Source organism: Vipera ursinii (genome assembly GCF_947247035.1).
Source record: "Vipera ursinii genome assembly, chromosome: 1".
Taxonomy (NCBI): Eukaryota; Metazoa; Chordata; class Lepidosauria; order Squamata; family Viperidae; genus Vipera; species Vipera ursinii.
This window is the reverse complement of record NC_139512.1, coordinates 251,765,269-251,784,702: the sequence shown is the minus strand read 5'-3', so window position 1 is coordinate 251,784,702 and position 19,434 is coordinate 251,765,269. Positions and strand designations below refer to the sequence as shown.

Sequence of the window (19,434 nt, the reverse complement as noted above, 5' to 3'; positions counted from 1 at the left end):
GCTTTATCCATAATTATATATGGCATGGCCAAGCATATACAGGTGAAACTCGAAAAATTAGAATATCGTGCAAAAGTTCATTTATTTCAGTAATGCAACTTAAAAGGGGAAACTATGAGATAGACTCATTGCATGCAAAGCAAGATAGTTCAAGCCGTGATTTGTCATAATTGTAATGATTATGGCTTACAGCTCATGAAAACCCCAAATCCACAATCTCAGAAAATTAGAATATTGTGAAAAGGTGCAATATTCTAGGCTCAAACTGTCCCACTCTAATCAGCTAATTAAGCCATAACACCTGCAAAGGGTTCCTGAGCCTTTAAATGGTCTCTCAGTCAGGTTCACTAGGAATCACAATCATGAAGACTGCTGACCTGACAGTTGTGCAGAAAACCATCATTGACACCCTCCATAAGGAGGGAAAGCCTCAAAAGGTAATTGCAAAAGAAGTTGGATGTTCCCAAAGTGCTGTATGAAAGCACATTAATAGAAAGTTATGTGGAAGGGAAAAGTGTGGGAGAAAAAGGTGCACAAGCAGCAGGGATGACCGCAGCCTGGAGAAGATTGTCAAGAAAAGGCCATTCGAAAGTGTTGGGGACTTTCACAAGGAGTGGACTGAGGCTGGAGTCAGTGCATCAAGAGCCACCACACACAGACGGATCCTGGACATGGGCTACAAATGTCATATTCCTCTTGTCAAGCCGCTCCTGAACAACAAACAACGTCAGATGCGTCTTACCTGGGCTAAAGAAAAACAGACCTGGTCTGTTGCTCAGTGGTCCAAAGTCATGTTTTCTGATGAGAGCAACTTTTACATCTCATTTGGAAACCAAGGACCGAGTCTGGAGGAAGAATGGAGAGGCACACACTGCAAGATGCTTGAAATCCAGTGTGAAGTTTCCACAGTCTGTGTTGATTTGGGGAGCCATGTCATATGCTGGTGTTGGTCCACTGTGCTTCATGAAGTCCAGGGTCAATGCAGCCATCTACTGGGAGATTTTGGAGCACTTCATGCTTCCTTCCGCAGACGAGCTTTATGGGGATGCTGACTTCATTTTCCAGCAGTACTTGGCACCTGCCCACACTGCCAAAAGCACCAAAACCTGGTTCAAGGACCGTGGGATTACTGTGCTTGATTGACCAGCAAACCCGCCTGACCTGAACCCATAGAGAATCTATGGGGCATTGCCAAGAGAAAGATGAGAGACATGAGACTGAACAATGCAGAAAAGCTGAAGGCCGCTATTGAAGCATCCTGGTCTTCCATAACACCTCAGCAGTGCCACAGGCTGATAGCTTCCATGCCACGCTGCATTGAGGCAGTAATTGCTGCAAAAGGGGCCCAAACCAAGTACTGAGTACATATGCATGCTTATACTTTTCAGAGGTCCGATATTTTTCTATGTACACTCCTTGTTTTATTGATTGCATGTAATATTCTAATTTTCTGAGATTGTGGATTTGGAGTTTTCATGAGCTGTACGCCATAATCATCACAATTATGACAAATCTGGGCTTGAACTATCTTGCTTTGCATGTAATGAGTATCTCATATATTAGTTTCCCCTTTTAAGTTGCATTACTGAAATAAATGAACTTTTGCACGATATTCTAATTTTTCACCTGTAGGAGACAGTGCAGCTCCTAGGAACACTGAGGACAGCCTGCTATTGATTAGAGAGTAGAGTAGAGTAGAATAGAACTGGAAGGGACCTTGGAGGTCTTCTAGTCCAGCCCCCTGCTCAAGCAAGAAACCTATACCATTTCAGATAAGTCTAAGATTTCTTAAAAATCTCCAGTGATAGAACACCCACCATTTCTTCTTTTTTATATACAAGTTTTATTGATTTTTTAATATTTACGTATACATGTATTCGTGAAACAATATGGTGGTTGGGTAGTTAAAATAAGAAATAACCGGTTGTAAATAGTTCAGGTTACATCAACAGATGTCCACTCTAATTCCCATAGTTATTACATAGTCAAAATAGGTAGGTTAGTACACTTCTAGTTGTAACCTAGTCAATCAACAAAATTTAAAATATATTTTCAGTAATACATATCAATATCCTGTTTTTAAATTTTATCTAATTGCAATAGGATATTCTAGAATAGCCCATAGTATATAGGAAAAAGCTTAATTTTGGGGTAACCCACAAATCCCTATTTCAATAAAAAATAATTCTTTTGTCTACAAAACTTATATTGTTCATTACAAAGCATTCTTATGTTTTACCATTAAAATCTAATTTTCATCTTAACAAATCACCAGTTATTAGAAATATATTTTTTGCCTTAACCATTCAACAATTATTAAAATACTATCTTTTATATATAAAATTCTAGATTCTATACTATAGTTCAAAAGTAACCACTGAATATTCTGTAAGTCATCTTTACCATACATCAATTATTAAAATACTATCTTTTGATATGTCATTCCAAGTTCTATAATATAGTTCGGGGTTATATTCTAAAAGCTTACTTTAGTTTTCCTTTACAGATCTAAAAGCTAAATGTAAAATCAGTTATATTTTTTAGAGATTCCCCTTAATCCATAGAAAGATATTTTTACAGTCTATCTTTAGAAATCCCAAAAGAGAAACAAGTTCAGTTTTTTAAATCTAACTCTTGCCTTCCTTTTGTGCCAATCATGCTTCCCTCTTGGCATCTTTAAAATCTCAAATGTATCTTCCTTTCTTCCTATACCCCTTATTTGAATCCAGGGAGCGTATCCAAATGTCAGTTTTGCAAGGAAGATGTCCCCTTTGTAACCATTGTATTTTTGCTTTGATAATTCAGTTTTTGATGGTTGATATAATATAGTTGTCATTAAATCAGTCAAATCTTTTTGTTCTTCCAATTCTATCTGGGAATTGGTTATATACCAATTGGTTAATACCAGCTACCAATTCTAGCTGGTATTATGGTTGTCGTTTGATTAATTGGATTCTCAATATATTATATTTGAAGGCCTTTAGTGTCTTCACTTTTGGTGTTGTTTTCTTCAGGTGCTGCTGCTTTTTGGGTTGTAAGTTTCGTAGTTGCCATTAAAGTTTGGACTTCAAGGTCTTCTGTAGGTTGCTTTTGTTGTTCTTTGAAATCTCCTATTTTAGTGTTAGTTTCCACTTCTTCTATTTGATTTTGGGTTATCTTTTCCTCGTTTAAAGTCAAAATTTGATTTGGTGGCTTTAAGTTGTCAGATTTTTCTTGCAGCTTGGCTTTAATTTTCTCTGTCATTGCCAAAATCGTGTCCAGCATCAGTTTATAATCAAGTGGTGGGATGTATTCATCCATTTTGTTATTGTTTGCAGTTAAATTTTCCATGGAGGCTGTTTTAATAATAGTCAAAGATTTTCCACCTCCTGAAGAGTTGTATTCAGTGCCAGGTGTTCCCACCCTTATCTTAGTGTCAAGGACAGCTCTGTTATTCAGTCAGCTCTCACAACAAAAAAAGGAAATTTACTTGCTGTACCAGATTTCGCCACAAGATGTCATCAATAACATATAACATGCAATGTAAGAATTTTCTTTTCTTTTCTTTTTCCAAATTAATATAGAACTTTCGTAGGATTAGTCCAAATTTTTTCCTTAATTCACAGCTTAGAGAAAAGATAGGATAGTGGATTCCCAGCAACAAATAGAAGCTTTTTAGTAAATAGAGATGAAATTGCTTAATTTCTTTGCTGAATTAATTGAATTTCTTTTGTAGCTTTGAGGCGTTAAGATTTGTTCCCAAAGTAGAAATTCGCCATTTTCTCAAAAAATGGGGAAAGAGATTTTCAGGAAAGTCCCACTGGAAGATAGTTAAGGGAATAAGAAAGGTAAAAGCTCACCCAGGTCCTCCAGATTGCTTCTTAGTGCTAGGTAGTGCTTTTGGCTTTTGGCAGGGAGTGGCTTAATGATCGGCCATCTTTATGGCCGGTCTCTTCTTCTTTGGGCTAAAGGAGGTGATCCCGGATTCCAGCGGAGGGCTGCTGCCCTTCTACGATCGCAGGAAAGTCCTCCTCTTGGTAATCGCCTCTCCAGGGTGATTTTTGACCCTTTTCAGAGTCCTCCAAAAAATAAAGAAACGGACGGCAGGAAGCAGACTGTTCCTGAACATCCGGAAGTGCCGCGTGCACAAACCTGAAGCCAGCACCCACGATTTCTGAAGGCAAGCTGTTCCACTGGGTAATTGTCCTCACTGTTAGGAAGTTTCTCCTTAATTCCAGGTTGCTTCTCTCTTTGATCAGTTTCCAACCATTATTTCTTGTCTTGCCTTCTGGTGCTCTGGTGAATAACATGACCCACTCTTCTTTGTGGCAGCCCCTCAAATACTGGAATACTGCTATCATGTCACCCCTGTTTCTTCTTTTCTTTAGATTAACCAAACCCAAGTCCTGCAGTTCACCTTCATATGTTTTAGTCTCCAGGCCTTTGATCATCTTAGTTGCTCTTCTCTGAATTTTGTCCAATGTCTCAACATAATCATACAGTGGATGTAGAAATCTATCCACCCCTGTTCAAAAGACAATCAGATTTTTTTCACCTTTAAAATAACATACAGTAAGCTGTATAACTCAATTGAAAAACAAACTGAAATCTTTTAGGGGAAAAACCTTACAATATTGTGGTCGCATAAGGATGCATACCCTTACACTAATACAGTATGTTGTTGAAGCACCTTTTTATTTTATGACAACATTCAATCTTTTGGAGTATGAACCTCTCAGCATGTCACATTTTGCCTTGGGAATCTTCACCCGCTCTTCCTTGCAAAAGAGCTCCAAATCTCTCAGATTGCCAGGGTATTTCCTGTGCACAACCCTCTTAAGGTCACCCTACAGATTTTCAATTGGATTAAGGTTGGGGCTCTGGCTGGGCCATTCCAAAACTTTGATTTTCTCCTGTAGATTTTCATTGTCATGATGAAAGGTCAAATTCCTCTTTATTTCCAGCATTTTAGCAGAGGACTGAATGTCTTGTGCCAAAATTGACAGATATTTGGAACTGTTCATGATTCCGTACACCTTGACTAAAGCCCCAGTTCCAGCTGAAAAAAAGCAGCCCTAGAGCATATTGCTGCCACTCCCATGCTTTACTGTGGGTATGATGTACTTTTGGTGATGCGCAATACTTTTTTCCCCCCAAAACAAACTTTGGAATTATGGCCAAAATGTTCAATGTTGGTCTCATCAGACCATAACACATTTTCCCACTTGCTTTTTGTCAGACTTGATGCAGATTTTTGCAAAATGTAGCCAGGCTTGGATATTTTGTTGCTGTTGTTGTAAGAAAAGTCTATTGTCTTGCTACCTACTCCACAGCCCAGAGACATATGAAGAATACAGGAGATTGTTGCCACGTATAGTAGACAACCAGTACTTGCCAAAAAATCCCTGCAGCTCCTTTAATGTTAAATATCATTGAATGTTAAATATCCTTTAACGTTGCTGTAGGCCTCTTGGCAGCCTCTCAAACCACTTTTCTTCTTGTTTTTCATCGATTTTAGAAGGACATCCAGTTCTTGGTAATGTCACAGTTCTGCCATATTTTTTCCACTTGTTGACCCCTGTCTTCACTATGTGCCAAGGTATACTCAATGTCTTAAAGTTTTTTGTCCTTCTCTCCTGACTGATACCTTCCAACAATGAGATTCCTTCTGATGCTTTGTAAGCTCTTTGAAGACCATTGCCTTTGCCATAAAAGGCAACTCTGAATAAATGTCAGAAAAATCCTACTAGAACAGCTGAACTTAAATGGCTTGACCAGAGTCACTTTAATTGATGGTAGGTGTATGCTGACTACTATTTACCATCAGTTTGAATGTGATGGGCTAATTCTGCACACAGCTACGCCCCTACTTATAAGAGGATGTATGTGAACATTTATGCAATCATGTTATTGTAAGCTTTTATTTTTTTCTCTTTTAAACTTTTCAGTTTGTTTTCAAATGAAATGTACAGCTTATATGTTATATTAAAGGCGGAAAAAATTCTGAAGTGATTTATCTTGCTCTGATTTTTTTTATATCTCAAAAACCTGGCATTTTAATAGAGATGTGCACACTTTCTATATCCACTGTACTTATTCCCACTTACCTACTTCTCCCTTTTATCTCTTTTATCTCTAGCCTATTGTAGATCATCTTTTTGGGCTATGCTAGTGTATAGTACTTCATATAGACTTTTTTCCCCCATGGAGATCATTCTGTTCATTATTTTTAATGATTTTTTTTTGCAATTCTTCAGTTGCATAATACTGAAATATTAACTAATGTTTCCAGTTGAATTTCTTTTCCCTGGTGTTTTTTAAATTGATTAATAGAACTGTCCTACCGTTTTAGAAACTCTATATTAAAAGCCAGATATGAGTTTGGTTATATTAATCTATAGTAATATTTCCTGATATTATTTAAAAACATGGTGTGTTGCAACATCATTTTGAAACCTAACATATTTTTGTGGCAATTGTGACTTATGTCACCATAAATGATTTAGTCTTTGAAGAGCTGAAACACTCTTGCAACTACCTATTGGATATATGTATTAATTGTTGTTGTTGTTGTTGTTAGCTGCGAAGTCGTGTCCGACCCATCGCGACCCTATGGACAACGTTCCTCCAGGCCTTCCTGTCCTCTATCAATATGTATTAATAATAGACTTTAATTTTTCACAACCAGCAGATGGTGCTAAATAACTACATATAATCATATATGCCATGTTCAGCTTTTCCTGAACATGGTAGGTCCCTTTGATCACACAAATTAAGCAAGTAAAAAGTATGACCTATTTTTACTAGGCTGAAGTTATTAAATGATGCGTATGTTTAATAAGGAATATTGAATTCCCATAATAGAATGGAATTCTAGCTTGTGCTTTGTTATGTTTATCTTATCTTATGTTTCTTCCATTAATGTTCAGTTATTGTATTGTTAACAAACATTTATGGATGATTGTGGGTTTTATGACAATATAGATTTGAGGATATGGTCAGATGTGTAGATCTAGATCTAGCTCTCAGCCATTTTGTTGTGTAAAGAACAGTCTCTTTCATATCTTTTTTACTTCCAGAGTCTTTTAGATGCATTTTCGTATTATAGTAGATTCTCTTTTAGTGAATGATACAATTTCACTTTTTAAAAAATCCCTGATGCATTCCCATTCTGATAATTGGTGTTCTGTTTGCATTACAGAAAGTTTTTTTTCCTCGAGTTTGACAAAGAGGGCTAGATTAATTTAAAACTACCACAACTTTCAAAATGCCCTGAAAATTAGTAGGAAAATCATGAAAAATATAGAGTTACAGTTCACTGCTGTGTAACCACTTGAAAAATATATGACATGAGAAACTGTATCATTACAGTAATGTAAAAGTTTCATTGTATAGTACAAAAACATTGTCTTATAGTATAAAAACATACTTATTTTTGGAGAGGGGCTTTGCACATCTTAACATTGTAGCCTTTGGTGTCTTTTGCTAAGAGAAGAATTAAGATTTTTGAATAATAATAGGATTTCTGTTGCAAATATTATGTCTAATAATGTATCTTGCAGCTTTAGAGAGTCCACCTGCCTGCTTAATCATTTTAAATATTTATCGCTTTCAGTTTTTGTCAGCCACAACCTTGAAGTTTGACACGAACTGCCAGTAAAACTTACAGAACATGAGGTTAGACATGGGTTGGAGGTTTTCATTCGATGACTTTCTCAAAAATCTAAAAGACAAACATGACTCTTTGGAATTGAAGGTTAATTTAGAAGTAACATCTGATTCTCTTTAGGTAGAGGAGTTAAAATTTTCTATTTTTCTTAATCTGGGTTCTTCTATAAAACTGTACTTGCAGTATTTTAGCCAATCTATTAGCTAGAACTCCTCCCCTCCCCCCTTCCTTTTTACAGTGGTTGATAGAAACCTAATAAAACACAAATTTATTCCGCTTTTGCCTTACAGACAAGCGAAACAACCTCAGTAAAGAGTTTGTCTTTGACAAAATAGTGCTGTAAAATAAAGAAGGAGTTCTTTTTCTCAATCCAGATCCAGTGCAGAACTCTATAGCACTGGTGGTAATTTACCTATAAAATTATGGAACTTGGATATTTTACTTTGGCTGCTATCATTATCAGACTCTTGACCATAAACCTTTGTGATTTGTTAGTAACATAGTGTAGCTATGCAGTTCGTGCTGTTGCAGATCTCAGCAAAAACATTTTCTCACATAAATGATACAAAAGAATTTTCAAGGTGGTACAGTGAGTAGTGAGATGTATGTATGTATGTATGCATGCATGCATGTAATTATTAATTTACTATTACATTTCATTAGTGCTTAATGAACAACATGTTATCTGGGTTGATTTGTTTTGCTTAGTAATACAAGTTAAGTTCTTACTCTCTATCCCGTTTTTCTTGCCATTGATAAAATAAGTTCCATGTTGGAAAATATTCTTTTTTTTTATTTGCAGTGTATGTCTGTCCATTTCAGCACAGTCCAGTATTTTCTTGATTATCTCTTCGTCCAATGGTGTTTCTTTATTTTTCCAGTGCTGAGCAAATACAATCCTTACTGCTGTTAATACATGTAATGTTAAATATACACTTTGTTTATCAAAGTTTTCTGGGATTATATCTAATTTAAAAAGTTCAGGTTTAAAGTCTACATGTTTCCCTAACATTTTTTCTAATCAGATGTGTATTTTTGTCCAAAGTTCTTTTGCTCACAGGTGAGAGTATGTACAAAGTTTTTGATTAAATTTCCAACATTTACTAGACATATTTGTAAACATTTTTGCTAATCTGGCAGTTGGTAAATGCCATCTATAAAACATTTTATATAAATTTTCTTTATACGAAGTTGCCATTGTCGATTTATAGTTTCTTTCCCATAGATTTTGCCATTTCTCTAATTGTATATTGTATCCAAAAAAATTTGCCCATATTATTGTTTCTTTCACTTGTTCATCTTCCATTTTCAAATTTAATAAAAAGTTACACAATTTCTTAATCAGTTTTTCATCAAAGGTCAACAACATCTGATCAAACATTGTCTGGTCTTTATAAAAACCATATATTTTAATATCTTTATCATATCTCGATTGCATTTGCAGTCGAGGCCACCATAATAAGTCAATACACTGATATTCCAACTCTTGTTTAGATTTTAATTTCCCATCTGTATTCAGAATATTCTTATATGTTAAGATTTTTTCAAATTTAACCAATTTTGGGTGTACAAATGCTTCCATCGTTGATAACCAATCTGGGATTTTCATATACATTTTTAGTTTTATCTTTTTCCTTATAGATAATAATGCATTTCTTATATAGTGGTTTTGGAAATATCTATGGATTTTATTCTTTTCATACCATAGAAAGACGCGCCATCCAAGTTGTAAGCCATGTCTTTCTAAATATAACAATCATTTATTTCTGAAAGTTATCCATTCTTTTAGCTATGTTATAGCACATGCTTGGTAGTGTAAGACCCAATCCGGTAGTCCAAATCCTCCATTTTCTTTAGCTTCTTGTAGCATTTTCAGTTTAATTCTAGCTTTCCTTCGTTGCCAAATGAATTTCAAGATCAGTATATTCAGATCATCAAAAAACCTTTTCTCTATTTTTATAGGTACTATTTGGAATAGAAAGAGGAGTATTGGTAAAATATTCATTTTCACAGTAGCTAACACTGATAGTTGTAAATTTTTCCATTTTTCCAAATCTAATTTTATTTGATTTAATAATTTTATACAATTTTTCTTCTTTTATCATTGCAGATCTTGCTGTTAAGTATATTCCCAAATATTTAACTTTCTTAACTATTTGGAAATCTATTTTTTCTGACAGGTTTTTTTTTGCTTATTTGTAAGTTGTCTTCTCTATTTAATTTCAATCTTGCTCTTTCTCCAAATTTTTCTTTTCAATAATTTAGAACAGACATGACAAACTTGCGACTTCACGTGACGTTGCGCAATGTATTGGGATTGTTTTGCCATTGCTGGCAATGGGGTGGGCGCAGCTTCTGCATGATGCGTCCAGCCCGCAGGCCGGCAGTTTGACACCCCTGATTTAGAAGATATTTGATCTTGGATAGATCTTTGTTCCTGAAATATTATTAATGTGTCATAGACAAAACTATCTTAGAAGATTAGTGATATGTGTACAGCTGTAGCTGCTTTTGCTTGTATTGCTGTTTCCCCAAAGATTAAAAATAATATGGAATAGGCATTGCCTCAATTCTTATTTAAAAATATATTGAAGTACATTCATACATATAATATGTCAAATTTGCTTACTAAATTTTTATCTGGAGATATCTGTCAAATTCATTTTTTCTCTGGCCAGCTTAATTCTGTTATGCCTACAATGTTGGTATATTTCTCTTTGGAAATGATAGTGTGGGAGGAGTTGTGGTTACTTAGCAGTTTATTAATATGCCTAATTTTCTGTAAGAGTGATGTCACTTTATCTGATTTAAGCAAGTGAATTTTACTTCCAACTAAACAACAGAAAGTAGGCTATACTGTGAAGATGCGTATGGTCCTCCTTCATTTCTGCTCAAACGGCTTTTGTTTATTAAAAGGATCAAACCAGGAATGTCAAAGTAGGTGTAAATATAGAATTTCTGGTGTACCAGAGAAATGCATGCAAATTCTTCTTTTCATTTTTCAGATAGCACACTTTTTCATGATGACCAATTTGGATAAAAAAAATGGTTAATTTTAAATGCAAAACTAAGGTATACTTTCTGAATCTGAATCCTGTCAGGAGTTTATCAACTATTACCAGAACTAGTCAGCACGCCTGATGGTTAAATATAGATCAAATCACAGGAGGGACTCAAATTGGAGAAAGATGGGTTTAGGAAACTAGTAAATTTAAATCATGTTTTCTAATTCTGGATTATTGTCACAGACCATAAAAAACGAAGCACAATTCCAAGTTTGCAAATAATAAACAGTTGAAAATCAGAGCGGAAACATCCAATTCCTCAAAACTGTGCTAGAAGGCAGTTCAGCATTTATCACTGAAATGAATTTGGCTAATGACCTGGTTAAAATTGTTTTGTCAGAATCATTAGGGTAATTACCACTGGCAGCAGCCATCATGCTAGATATGTGAGCATTTGATCTTTAGACCATTGTGAAAGTATTTGGTGTAACTAGGATGTCATTTGATCTTTTTCTGTAACCGATTTCCAAAATTATGACTCCCTGCTGCACAATGGTTATGTACTGGACTGCAAGGAACAGTAAATAGCTGATGAACATGGCTTATAATGCAGGCTATTTGTTTTAAAACTTTATGCAAAGTGTTGTACTGTTAATCTGTTGGAAATGGGATTGCACATTTTAGCAGGGTTTTTTCCCCCCCACTAGCAGAACATAGCCTGATGGGGAATGTGATGACATAATAACTACAAAGGAAATGGAGTTTAAGCATTCATTGTTTCAGAATTTAGGAGGGTTTTTAAATAAATAAAATGAATGTGCTAAGTTTGATTTGTTTATCATTGTTAGGGGCTCTAGGCACCACAAAACAAGTCACAGTGTTCTGTTACAATTCTTGCAGTGCAGATTATTACTGTTATCCTGCTCTCTGCTTTTTAGGCACTATCCCATTGGTTTACTATTTGATCTTCATGCTTCAAATGCAACCCTTCCATGGAATATCACAGTACATTTTAAGGTATATAAGCAATATATCTCTTTAATATATATTTCAAAATGATATATTAGAAGCAGGATTTGTGCTTTAATTTCTGGAATGAAAGGGAAATGGTAAATATCAACAGATAACAAGTAAAGGACTTGTATATTATTATTTGTTTTCAGAGTAGTATGTTTTAATACTCTCCAATCTATCAGCTTAAAAAACGTAGTTGTAATATCTTTGGGAGGGGACCGAAAAGAACTGCAGAAATATTGAAATTTCTGTTAAAAATGCCTACTCATGTTCATGCATAATAGCAATAGCAATAGAAGCAATATAGCACTTAGCCTTACATACTGCTCCATAGGGCTTTACAGCAGTGGTCCCCAACCTTTCCAGCCGTGCAGACTGGAGGGAGTGGTGATGGCAGGTAGGAGAAGGAATGATTTTGCACAAGCGGGCGCATATGCATCCGCTACTTGCACAAATGGAGCATCACATGCTCTCCCGCTCACCCAACGCTTGCGTGGTCTGGTTCCCAATGGGTTGAGGCCCAGGAGTGACCCCTGCTTTACAGCACTCTCTGAGCGGTTTACAATGTCAGGATATTGCCCCAACAATCTGGGTTGTCATTTGACCGACCTTGGAAGGATGGAAGGCTGAGTCAACCTTGAGCCCATCAGGCTCGAACGCCAGACTGTACACAGAATTAGCCTGCAATACATCATTCTAACCACTTCACCACCAGGGCTCTTACATATAGATACATGTGGTTAATATACTACGAGCAATAAGCCATAGTCCTGCATATTGATTTCACTACTAAAATTTGGCTCACCAATGAGTGCATAGATCATTAATAATTCTTCGTTGTTGGCAACCAGTTGCTATGATCTAGTGTGTTTATTGCTGAGTTGCAAGTTTGGTAAAGTAGAACATCTTTCCCTCATTAAAGCTATTATGTCTTGATGTGTTATCAAATGTTCACTTTCCTAATACAGGTAGTCCTCGACTTATGACCACTATTATGCCCAAATTTTCATTTACAAACAAGACAATTGTTAAGTAGGTTTTGTCCCATTTTACAACATTTCTTGCTACAGTTGTTAAGTGAATCTGGCTTTGCTTGTCAGATGTTAAAATGTCTATATAGATACTCAATCAACCAAGGTCATGGTTGTCCCAAAGATGCTTTTTTCCAAAAGGCAACTGGATTTTCTCGTGTTTTTTTCCTTTGAAAATGTTTCACTTCTCATTCAAGAAGCTTCTTCAGTTCATTTCTTCAGAACTGAAGAAACGTCTTGGAAGAGAAGCGAAAACATTTTCAAAATACAAACAAACAAGAAAAAAGCACCTTTGGGTCAATTGTCAGGTTTCAGAAGGTGATCACCTGACCCTAGCATATTGCAACCCTCATAAACACATGTGAGTTGCTAAGTATCCAAGTTTTGATTATGTGACCATGGAAATGCTTCAGTAGTTGTCAGTGTGAAAAATGGTCATAAGTCATTTTTTTTCAGTGCTGTTGTAACTTTCAACAGTCATTAAACAAATGGTTGTAAGTTGAGGGCTACCTATAATGTTCTTTGCTTTCCTTTGCTCTTCTAAACTACTTTTGAGTATTTTTTGGATTTTGAATTACGATGTTATATTTTTAGAACTTTCCAGAAAAAGATCTTCTGCATTGCTCCTCTAAGGAAGTAATTGAAGCTCATTTCATGGCTTGCATAAAAGAAGCAGATGCCTTAAAGCATAAGAGTCAAGTAATCAATGAAATGCAAAAAAAGGATCATAAGCAACTTTGGATGGGGTTGCAAAATGGTAAGAGTCACTTTTAAGTGAAGTATGGTATATTCAGTCATTTAATAAACTTTTGGGCTAAGGCATTTCCAGTTTCTACTTATACTTCAGGAATTCAAGAAATTGGAATGTAAGATACTGTGTACATTTTATAATTATCCTAATATGTTATTGAGACATAATTCAATCTTGTTTGTTAAGATCACTTTATAACAATTGATCTACAGGTTAACAGTTGCTATCCTTTGTCACCTTTTGATTTAGAAGCAGTAGATCATGGCAAACTAACTTTGCATCCCTAATATCAAAATGCCAATGAGATAGTGAAATGTTGATAGATCTAGTAAAAATCAAACTTGCATAGCCCAATAGATTATATGGTACAGGAGGGCAGATCTCTTTTTTAATTGGGAGCTTTATTCAGTTCTTTATTACTGAGAGTCATTGAGTTGGGCTCCATACAAGTAATGATAATTTCTCTCGGTGCCAGAAAAAGGAGATAATAGTAAGAGGAAAGAAAAAGTCAGAAGTAGGTATATGTGGCTTCACAGGCCCAACTGAAGGGCAGGCTAGTTACAACATAGACAGGTAGTCTTTGACTTACGATTATTTGCTTAGTGACTGTTCGAAATTATGTTGGTGCTCAGAAGAGTGACTTTTGATTGGTCCCATGACCGCCGCAGAGTCCCTGCAGTCACATGATCAAAATTAGTGCACTTGGCAACCAGCAAGTTGCAGCCTCCCAGGCTCACGCGATCTCCATTTGCAACCTTCCAGGTTGGCTTTTGACAAACAAAGTAAATGGGTGAAGGTAGTAAAATTGTGCAGAGTCATGTGATGACTCATGTTGACTGCTTTGCTTAGCAATGGAAGTTGTGGTTCCCAACTGTGATCGTTAGTCGAGGACTACCTATACAATGTTTTGTGTTGCAGTGATCTGAACAACTCATCTCTGTTATCTGGAGTTGGAGTGGTTTGCAGTAACCTGGTGGTGGGCTGCTGACATGAGTAAGAATAACTGATAGTTACTGATTGCTTGAAGCAACAATAAGTCACACCAGGTTGCAGAGGACAGGGAACAATGAAAGCAGGGTAAGGAGAGAGACCTTATCGATCAATAGTTCTGTGTTGTTTTTTTTAAATAATGGCCTAGGAGTGCTATTTCTTATAAAACTGTTTCTTACAAAACTGTTTCTCATATAGTCTTATATAAGACTATCCAACCATGCATTATTTAATTTATTTTCATCTCAGCAGTATTAGAATAGCTAGAATCACTACTGGTTTAGTTTTTGAAATGCTGTGCGGAAAGAGGACCCTTGAAAATATTAATAATTAAAAAGTGAGTTTTAGCTGTTTAGGGTTTCACTGCTTAGCATTGTTTAATCAGTTTCTCTTACGATTTGTGACATTCAAGATCTGGAGCAGAAGTGTTGGTTTGGCTTGTTTGGGAGAACGGTTTGATAATCCAAACTAAGAGGTGGGCTAGAAATGTTGGTTGTATATAGGTTTCAATGTGTGTCACTGGAAACTGCACCTGTAGAAGCCGACAGATAATATTTTGAAAACTTTCAAAGGCTAATTTTGTGTTTGAGCCATTAGTAAAAGAGAAATAAGAAAGAACCTACGAAACCAAGATAACTTTTTAAAATACATGCGGCATCTTTCAGTATGGCTTTCATTATATAGGGGATGATGTTAAACTCCTCTGTGAAACAATATTTATGACCACAAAAAAAGAAAAGAAAGTAGCAGTTGTTACAACTGCCTGATGGTTGATGATACATCTGCAAGTTGCTTTTTCTATGAAACACTGTGCCTTTGTCTTTTCTACCTATAAGCCTTCTGGTATAACTCTTTGCTTGACACAAAGAAGCCTCTAAAATTCCTTTTTAGTATACCATTTTTCTCAGCTTGTAGAGAAATTCATGTAAATGGTGGGAGTTTACACAACAAAGATTGATGTAAGAAGAGTGAAATAGCACTTCATGATAATCACTTGGTTAATTTGCTGTTCTGTTAGAGTGAAATGTAGATGGCATTAAAAACAAAAGGATGAGAGAAATATATAAAAAGTTTCACCCCTGGTAATAGAAGTACCTACTATATCTACGTATTCTAAATTCTGTGTTGAATTATATTTCTTTCTGTTGAAAACTGCCTACTTGAAGTGTTTTATTTGTATATCTTGAGCAAACTGCTTACATAATGAAACAAAGCTTCAATCCCTTTTGTATTTCCCTGGCAATAAGCTCTCTGGAAATTATATCTGAGTGAAATTTGTTGTGTTGGATTTCTTCTCATTCAACTGATATCAATAAACTGATACCAATAGAGAAGATGTCAATAAATTGAACTGGCACTATTATCAAATTTTTTGATTTATAATAAAATGGGTCCTATATCAGTAGAAAGATCAGCACCAGATATGTGGTGCTTGGTATTTTAAGTTTTTTAAAATATAAATGTATGTCAGAGCCATCACATTACAGTGCAAAAGGATGAAGGGTAGTGAGATGGAGGCTTAGCTCCAGTTGCCTATTGCTTCACTCTGCATTTTGTTCCCTGGGATATTTTTTTTTTTTGCCTACCAAAAATATTGTTAGTAGAAATCATTTTTGTAGGGGAATGTAACTATCAGAGAAAAATAAAAATAAAAATGCTACTCAGCATTACCCCACACAGCTTCCCCCCCCCACTTTAGATAGCTTTGGGGCAAATTCATATTTAAATTTATTTAGACCTGATGTTTTTAAGTTCAATTATAAAACTTTAAAGTGCCTGGAAAAATATTAAGCCAGAATGATAGTAAAATAACGTTAGCTAATGTTTTAAATGACAGCATTTACACGATTAGGAGGCCAACGCTCATGAGGTCTAATCTTTAATTCTTAGCTATCTACAAACTGTGGACATGTCTGGAAATGTTACTGAACAAATCAATAGGTCTGTATGATGTAACTTAGGTTTATTTATCAAAAGTGATTCAGGCCATGGAATCAATTAGTCTCTCTTTTTTTTTTAACCAAGAGGCAATCTATCTTGTGTCAGTAAAACACTTTAGGTGACCTCAATCTACTTTGGGCTGGTGCTGCAGGAGAAGACTCTTTCCACAATTTGATGAGATTGCTTCATTGATGAGATTGCCTATAGTGTTTCCACTCTAAGCTGCTTCTCCTCTGCCTAGAACAGTGATGGCGAACCTTTTAGAGACCAAGTGCCCAAACTGCACCCCAAAACCCACTTATGTATCATCGGGTGCCGGGTGGACATGGCCCATTGGGTGGGCATGGCTGCGGTGGTAATGGCAGACTGGGTGGGACTAAAAAGTTCAATCAATCGATTCCAACTTTGTGAGATCTTTTTTTTTCCCCGCAAGAACTTGAAATTGATTGAACCTCTTTCTTTTCTTTTCTTTTCTTTGCACACGGCGATGGAGGCCTAAAGCAAAAAGGTTTTATAAAACTAATCTGAAGTCCTAGGACTGGGGCGACGGTGCGCGTGCCCACAGAGAGGGCTCTGCGTGCCACCTATGGCACGCGTGCTATAGGTTTGCCACCACGGGCCTAGAACATGTCCTGAAACTGCCTGTTGTAGAAAACCTTCATTTCATGAGTGCAAAAGTGTTGTAAGAGAGTGGGATCCCACCTACCTCCCCAACACATTAAAAGCTAAAGTTTCTCACCCAAAAGTATAAATAAGTGGCACTATAAAGTTGCCTCCCATGAGATTTGCTGGCCAGGAGCTTTAGCTTCCTGGTACTGGGGAGACACAAAGATTGGCATAACTAACTGCCTTGCCTGCCACCTTCATCTGTTGGCAAACTTCTAGGAGCTCTGAGTGAGCTTCAGGCAGGTTGTCAATTGTGGAAACTGAAGCAACTTTGCGCTCCCAAACTTTCTTTTTATTTCTCACTTTCCTATCCAAATAGAAAAAAAAATGTACCTTTTAATGCAAATGTGGTATCACAAAATGTAGCATGTTAACTAGCTATTCAATAAGTAAATTGATCCCAGTCAACTTACTTTGAAGCGTGTGAACATTTACATATTTTATCTGCAGCAATAGACTAGGACCACCATATTAAACTTATTTGTGAAAAAATCTCTGGTTTTCTAACTGGTCTTAACATACTTTAATATACAGTATTTGATTGCTGAAAAATAATTCATCCTAAGAAAATTCAATGTGATCCTTCCATAAGAATATGGATGTAATCAGTGGTGGGATTCAGCCGGTTCGTACCAGTTCGGCAGAACCGGTAGCTAGTTTTTTTTTTGTTGCCCAGGCCCAGAATTAACGCCCTGTTGATTTTTTTAAAAGAGATGGTAGAACTGCCTCTAGATTGCTGTCAAGTGATGAGAGTGTTAAAAGAGGACTGCAGGAGGATCTTTGGTTTTACAGTGTTATAAAAGAGGTCATGAATGGTTCATAAAGTAAACATGAGTTTCCTAGATAAGGAAAATAAGTCACCAGTCTCTAAGAAAAATACTGTTTCAGTACATTCTTGTTATTTTTCAGAAGATTGGAGTTATGCAGACAAGAGGACACAAGAGGCTTATGTTTCTGTTTATATAGAGAGCTTCTTGGAAACATACCTGACCAATCATACTTTCGAGTTTGGCTCTTTGGGATCCCGAAACCAATTACCTTGTGTGAACTACATGCCAATCCAGATTGCGCTTTCCTTAGTTCTGGCTCACTGGTATGAACCCAAACATTTGATAAAGCGCAGTTTATAACTGAGCATATTGGTCAGTCATAACTAATTGTGATTTAGTCAATATTGACTATTTTATAAACCATGCTTAAGTATAGCTCATGTAAAGCGTGAATCCACTCAAGGAGTACAATCTTTCTCTTACTGTGTTCAGCCACAATAAATTGCAATTATCATGTTAGGAAAATGCGAACATTCTACAACTGCAGGAAATGCAAATATTTTATTTATAATAAATTTAGTAGGAAGTATTAACGATTCTACAGTATTAGCAAGATATTCAAATCTTTAAATAAAAAGATCCTTAATCTGCAGGATGACAGCTACCCATCACTTCATAATATTGAGTGACATTCTAGAGTGAAGTATTCATTGAATTGTGCATTTAGGGCCAGCACAAGGTTGTTGTTTTTTTCCTACCTGGGCAAAGGCTGAGTAAGATGCAGTGGTGGGATTCAGTCAGTTTGCACCACTTTGGCTAAACCGGTAGGTAATTTTTTGTTGCCCAGGCCCAGAATGGACTTCCGGAAGCGGCATCCACACAGAGAACCGGTTGTTCACATATCTGAATCCCACCACTTGGTGTAATGTGAAATAAATGCAACTATAACAGTGTAGTCAGGTCGTTCATATCTGTTTCCCTGTATTTCTGTATGTAGTTGTTTGCAGTTTTGCTGTTGTTTTTCTTAATCCTAGTAATTGCTTTTTATTTTCAGACAAATTTGAACAGTTTTGGGCTATAAACCGGAAGCTCATGGAATATCCCGCAGAAGAGAATGGATTTCGCTACATCCCATTTAGAATATACCAGGTCAGGGAATATATGACTATTATTTTTAATAGAGGTGTTACACTTGGTTACAGGATTGGCTCGTCTTGTACCTTACCTGTGTCTCAGTGTCTTATAGGGAAACTCTCAGTGCATGATAGGGCATTCAGACTATTGACTGTTTAGGCTGAGAGGAAGTGACTTCCTCTTAGTCTAGACAGCCAGCTGTCCATGCCTAAGAGAGGACCACCGTGTGTGTTTCCCCACTCCTGGCCCAATTACTTTAATTCCGACACTATACAGGCGCTGAGTTTGAAAATGAAAAAATACTGGTTAAATAGAATACTAGTTGTACGCGGTATAAATATTTATTCAGAGGATATTTTGTCCATTAGCATTCTCCTGAGACTTTCTCTCTCAGTCGATGGTCCATGATTATATAAGCATCCTAGCTTTTATACACACCTTGATTCTCCTTGGATATAGTGTGGACGGTTGGTTATTGAATTCA

At 36.2% G+C, this 19,434-nt stretch overlaps 1 protein-coding gene across 4 annotated transcripts in view; it reads left to right on the top strand.

Moving 5' to 3' along the window:
* The window catches only part of ATG5 (autophagy related 5), a 48,405-nt gene that overhangs the window by 9,084 nt on the left and 19,887 nt on the right, over positions 1 to 19,434 (top strand). For all 4 annotated transcript variants that reach the window (XM_083348928.1, XM_083348929.1, XM_083348930.1 and 1 more), the window contains exons 4-6: positions 11,592 to 11,670; positions 13,293 to 13,455; positions 18,871 to 18,965. In XM_083348928.1, coding sequence (XP_083205054.1) covers positions 11,592 to 11,670; positions 13,293 to 13,455; positions 18,871 to 18,965 — 337 coding nt within the window. The remainder of the gene's footprint in view (positions 1 to 11,591; positions 11,671 to 13,292; positions 13,456 to 18,870; positions 18,966 to 19,434) is intronic.